This window comes from Amphibalanus amphitrite, unplaced genomic scaffold (assembly GCF_019059575.1).
Source record: "Amphibalanus amphitrite isolate SeventyFive unplaced genomic scaffold, NRLGWU_Aamphi_draft 000070F_arrow, whole genome shotgun sequence".
NCBI lineage: Eukaryota > Metazoa > Arthropoda > Thecostraca > Balanomorpha > Balanidae > Amphibalanus > Amphibalanus amphitrite.
The window spans coordinates 974,079-980,259 of NW_024881566.1; the positions used below are offsets into that span (position 1 = coordinate 974,079).

Consider the following 6,181-nt stretch of genomic DNA (forward strand, 5'->3'; position numbering starts at 1 on the left):
CGGGCAAGGTTAGAGGTCTGTATTACATAAATAGGAATTATCAAGCATCCCATGAAAGGAAATGTGCTATGTGTGATCATGCGAGCGCCAGTTATGAAGTATTGCGGGTGAAAAAGCATCCATCGCGAACGGATTTCAAAGTAGAATGGCGCATATCTCCTTACAACTTCATGAGTGGTATGCATTTTTGTCTAAGTAAGGAGTGGGTATGCCAAGCGACGCCAATAAGAAAATGAAACGCATCTATTCCATGATATAGCCGTCGTTCGGCACCCTTATGATGTCCACTCGTACTCAACGCTCAGTCTCGCCTGTAGGTCTATCGTAGCCCCTCTGTCTCGCCACTATGTCCGTCGCAGTCCCGGTCCGGCTGCCCTGACCCCTGTACCGTGTCCGTCCACTGACCTCCCCGAGTGTGGCAGATCAAGGAGAACCGCCGGGCGGGCGAGGTCAGCGCCGGACCGCAGTCCCACCTCCTGGAGGGCGCGACCGGGTCAGAGGTCAGCCAGCGGCAGGACGACGCCCGGTCACACGCCGGCGACCAGGTCAGGGTCAGCCGCAGGGGCGGTCTCAGGATGTCAGATGTGGGTGACCAGGTCAGGGTCACCCGCAGGGGCGGTCTCGGTGCCAGATGCGGGGGCAGAGTACTGGCAATTGGATGAGAGACAGTCCCAGAATTGTTATCAAGATATCAAATATGAAAGCATTAGATGTTGCATTATTAAGTGGAGTCTTGTCGGCGTGTTAGGCCACAACTACATCACAGCTAACATTGATGAGAGAAATGAAAATTGTGCGATCCAATGCCCAGTGGCTCGCTTGACTTTATGGGTGGACGGTATGTTTTGCTGACTATCATAAAACCTCATCTCAAACCTTGATTGGTTCCTCCGTCTCCGACAGCCCTCCCTCCCTTCCTCCGTCCCTCCCTCCCTCTGCCCCTCTGTTTCTGACCTCCCTCCCCCTCCTCCCTCCCCCGGCGACCTCAGGTGGTGCTGGTCGGAGCCGCCTCCAGAGGGATCATCCAGCGTAGCCACCAGCACCACGCCGCCGTGTACCAGGCGCCGTACGCCGCCAATCCCTTCGACGGGGTCACAGACGAAGAACTGGAGGAGTACCGCCAGACGGTGGAGCGGAAGAGTCGGGAACAGAGCGGTGAGAGAAAGAGAAAGAGAGAGAGAGAGAGAGAGAGAGAGAGAGAGAGAGAGAGAGAGAGAGAGAGAGAGAGAGAGAGAGAGAGAGAGAGAGAGAGATATGGGGATAAAGCAGTGACAGAGATGACAGAGGAAGGGAAAGCAGGAGAGACACAGACACGTGGGAATATTGGGTTGAATGGTTTCAGGAATAGGTACTAGAAAAGAAAGGGAAGATTATCCATCCATCAGTGTTCGGTGTGGAAAACACGTTTCGCTGAGGTGTTTGAATATGTCATTGGTGGATGGATGCTTATCAGGTCTCACTTAAAGGTGAAGTTGTTTTATCTTAAGCTCAAATTCCTACGGAAATGTCGTGTCTCATAAAAAACTAGGCACTGCAAAGCATGCGGATATTAATTGGTATTTGTTGTCATCTACACTGATTGCTGATATAATGAATCTTGTATTTTCAGCCGAAGCTGAGACAGCCTCGCAGTCTGCATCTGATCTGAATCGCCGACCGACCGATCACTGCCACCCGGCACAGCTCCTTGAGCCGCAGCCCGGGCCCGCTGAGCCGCCACAGCCGCAACAGTTTGAGCCGCCGCCTCAGCAGCAGTTTGAGCCGCCGCACCCGCAGCAGTTTGAGCCGCAGCCTCAGCAGCAGTTTGAGCCGCAGCCTCAGCAGCAGTTTGAGCCGCGTCCGGTGCGCCAGCGGGGCCCGGAACACGCCGAGCGAGTGCTGCTCACCAGTGACGGAGAGGAGGCGGAGCTGAGCAGCGGCTCGGCGCCACCAGGTGACGGAGCGGAGACGGCCCGCCGAGACCCGCCCGGTGACTATACTGACCGCTACACGCCCGGCTATACCGACCACTGCCCGACCTTCGCCGCTGCCGACGCCGCCTCTGACGATGTGTTCGGTCCCGCCTCTGCCGGCTTCGAGTTTGACCCTGCTATCAGTAACGCCTCTGCCGCCCTGATGTTTGAGCCTGACGACGGCATGAGCCCGGCTGTTTACTCTCGCCACGCTGCCGCAGCCGCTCTCTCTGCTACTAATTCATCTGCTTCTCCCATCCCCGGCGCACCCTCTACGGGTGTCCCTGCTGTCCTCTCTCCTTCCCTAGCGTACGACTCTGTCTCACGTGGCCTTTCTCCTCTAACTCAACAACCGCTAACTCCACCCGTCCCACCCGTCATGCAGCCCGGCCAGCCTCCTCTAACTTCGCCGTCCCTTACTCCCCTAGCTCCACCCGCCGCGCAGCCCGGCCTGCCTCCGCTAACTCCGCCCGCTGCGCAGCCCGGCCTGCCACCGCTAACTCCGCCCGCCCAGCAGTCCGGCCCGGCCCAGGACACCGAGCCGCAGCAGTTCTCGCAATCGTCACCTCTTCACCCGATGCATGGTACGTGAACTAGTGACTGTCCGGAAATGGTAATACCTGCCATTGTTGGTCCGTTATTTCACATTGGCCACTTGTAACTACCCCTCTTTGTGTCTGAGGACGGAAAACCAGACTAGTAATGGGCTATTTACATCTATGTGTCGTGATTCTGTATCTGTCAGGATATCTGTCAGGTATTATGCTTTCCGCCGTTTTTGTTTGTTTTGTTGGGTTCGGCTCTCTCGTTCCAAAGAGACCATTGCAGAGCCGGAAGGATGATAGGAATCAGGGGAGACATTGGTCTGGGCAGACACCCTAGAGAGTCGCCGAGGCTTAGCCCGTCCGAATGGACAGGCCGACCAGCCCCCCAAGCACTCTCTGCACCCGGTTACGGGTTGCGCTCCCTCGGGAGCAGCGGTGCCGCTCCAAGGGAGCAGCCCGCATGAGATAAAGTTGTCTGTCCAGCCCGGAGCGAGGGTTGGGGCGTGCAGTGGAGGAGAAGGATTTGAACATCCTGAGGATGGAAACGACGGATGGGTTTTCCGCCGTTTTATGACTTGTGTATGTGTATTGTATAACTAAACTCGACTGACAACAGGCCTGTGAGTGGTGATCTGTTGTGTCCTCCGCCGACCTCTGACCTGTGACCTGTGACCTGTGACCACTAACCTGTGACCTTCTACCCCCTCAGTGCCGCCCCCGAGGAGCTCCCGCGGCCACCGCGGCTCGGACCGGCGCGGCCCACGCACCATGCCGGCCCCTCTGTCGGCCACTGGCAAACGAGGAGTTCGCGTGTCCGCCCTCTGATGGCGCCCCAGTCGCGGCAGACCGGTAATATCAGCTGGCAGACCTCCAGCCGTGCCATGAGACAGTCGAGCAGTGCACTAAGTGGTGTTAGAGTGAGTGTGCGAGGGTCGAGGATGCAGGTTTTAGGTGTTGGTTGAATATCGAGTGGTGAAATTGAAATCTACACAGCTGAGAGTCATTTTCGCAGTCCGTATTTCGAAAAGTTGCATTGCAAAATGTGAGGCTTGGCCGATATCAATATAGACCACAAGGACGTGCCAAGGAGTGCAATGTTATTTGCTAGTTATTCATCAGTTCATAGTTGACTTCCTTGGTTTCACGGAAATTTCCATTACTTTGCTTGTCTGGTGTGAGCGGTCGTTATAAGTCAAGCGTGCTAACTTTTTTATTTTGTCCTAATGGATAAATGGGTGGCTAATTAGCTATGGGCCCAGGTGCCCCCTAAGCAGTGCTTGTTGCGAATGACACCACGAACCCACCACCCCACCTTATGGCCTGCTGTTAAGATTAAATTATCGGCGAAAATGAATAATTGTAGCTAGAATTTCAATCCCTTTATCTGCGGCTATGGTGCTCATTATTGACGAAAAACCCTACGTTTCCCTGCCACGCTGATCGGTTAAACCGTAATTCACTCACGGGCATTGCCAACAGTTCCATAGGCGTATATTCATTAGCCAACAACAAATAAATATTCGAAATGTAACAGGCTGACCTTTTCCGTAATCGATCGATACGTTTCAGCATTTCGTACCAAACAGTGCCAAACTTGACGTATTGAAACGACCAGTGCCATTTTAATTGCATTCTTAGTGCCATTGGTGCAATAACGCAACGTTTAGCCTTAGTTCATGCCATATAGTTATGTAACTATAACGCTATACGTTTGCGCAGTACTGTTAATCAGGTAGCACTGTTTTGCTTTCCGTCCTGACTTCCCTCCTTGCGCTTTTCAAGTTTGCGGAATTCTCAATAATAATTCATGCTCCTGAAAATTGGGCACCGTAGCCGGCATTTAAAATTGTGTTACTTTTGAGACCACTTCCTTCTCTCCTACCTCCGGATTTTTCTTTCCAAACTTATTTTGTTGCTAGTGTAGTGTGCTTGGTAGAGTGTGTTAGCCGAGGGTGTGGTTGCATGCTGAGTTATAGTCGAAGTGTGGCCACATGAGTCCCTAATCCTATGTGGGCACCGGCACAGCTGTGCGGTTTATGTCCGTAAACCTCTGCTGTGAGCGAGATGCCTGCTAACAGAGAGCCCCACTGGCACTACCAGTGTCTAGTACGGCTGACTAGATCTGATTATGCGGTGCTGGTTAGGTTAGAGTCCCCTCTTGCCGCCATTAGAGGAGTGTAAATATACGCGTCACCGTCCAACCGCTGACTTTCCAGAGGAAGGTATGGTAGCGACTAGCGGTAGCGCCAGACGGCACTGCCCCGAGTGGAGAACTCCATGTGACAGAGATCTGGTGGAATGAACGCTCGACGCCGGACGTTATGTCTGCTGCTGCCTTCTCTCGCGAGTCGGTATCATGTGGTAGCAAAGACAGAATCACCCACACTGCTGAAGAAATTATTCAAAATCACACGTTGTCTTCACGTAGAAGCCGTCAAAATAGGTATAATCGCTTGCATTCACAAAATATTGTTGAGAATCGTTCAAAACGCTTTCTAGTTCCAGCGGATGATAAGAAAACCGAACACTCATTTCTGAAACAGAGCATGGTGTTGAATCTTGCCTCCCAGGGCAACTGATGCAGTACTAACGAATCTTTACCAGGCTGGCAAAATAATCGTGATTTCGAGAAGGATTTCGTTCGGGGTTGTACCTATTCAGGCTCTGTTTTCATACGGGGCCATTACTGATGATCAAACGTGTCCCACTGTCTCGTTATTGGAGGTGTAAATATTCTACCAACTTTCTGATATACCTACCAGTACTATACATATTGTGGCGGTCACACTTCGGCCTCCCCTCACTGTGCGCGCGCGACCGCCCCTGCGCGTGACCGGACGATCGTCCGACCGCCAGCTGACCTTGCCCCGGGGCACTGGAGGTCACGACCCCGTCCCGCTCCGCGCGGGCCAGCGCCGCACGGACGCGGCAGTTATCGACGAGTGCTCGGTGAGTGAACGCAACACGTGGTGGCAGCGGAAAACTGCAACGGAGCCATGGCTATGGCGAAGAATTACCGTTTACCGGAATTTGACGGCAGTGGTAATGTAAAAACGTGGATCAGCAAGATAGAAGTGATTGCCCGTGCTTGCAACTGGGACAGTTCAAAACCGGAACAGAAGACCTCCAGCGATTTCAGTGACGAAACTACGGCGGTGATGGCGCTCCCGGCGATCACCGGTCGGGCATTCGACTTCGCGATGCGCCTCTCCGACGGCGACAGGAACAGCTGGAAGAAACTGTGCGAGAAGTTGAATGCCGAGTTTGACTCTCCCGGACTCGCTGTTCAGTACGCGCTGGAGTTTCATCAGCGTATTCGCAGGCCCGGCGAATCACTGGCGACGTTCCTGTACGATCTGGAAACGTTGTGTGCTCGCGCCTACCCCGAGTGGGAGGACGCCACATACCGCCAGCGGCTGGTGAAGGATCGGTTTCTGATGGGCATCGGAGAAAAGTCGAGGAAACACATACTTTCGTTCTACCAACCAACGTGGTCGACAGAGACGGTTCTCCTGGAGGCGAGAAAGCTGGAGCAGATCGAGACGTCAACGGGAGGCGGCGCATCTGTGGGGGCCGTCCATGGTGCCCCGAGAGGAGAACAGTCGGACGCGTGGAGTACCGGCTCTCAACCTCAGCCCAGCGAGACTTCGGTGCTGTCGGCGCTGTCCGACAAGATCCAGATGC

The 6,181-nt window shown here is 54.0% G+C and overlaps 1 protein-coding gene across 1 annotated transcript in view; it reads left to right on the forward strand.

Annotated features, from left to right (window-relative positions):
* Positions 1–4,698, forward strand: part of LOC122379042 (protein hu-li tai shao-like) — a 6,142-nt gene extending 1,444 nt beyond the window's left edge. The window contains exons 3-6 of the mRNA XM_043360908.1: positions 423–545; positions 990–1,155; positions 1,610–1,933; positions 3,207–4,698. Of these exons, the coding sequence (XP_043216843.1) occupies positions 423–545; positions 990–1,155; positions 1,610–1,933; positions 3,207–3,322 (729 nt within the window). The 3' untranslated portion in view covers positions 3,323–4,698. The remainder of the gene's footprint in view (positions 1–422; positions 546–989; positions 1,156–1,609; positions 1,934–3,206) is intronic.
* Positions 4,699–6,181: the final 1,483 nt, after the last annotated feature.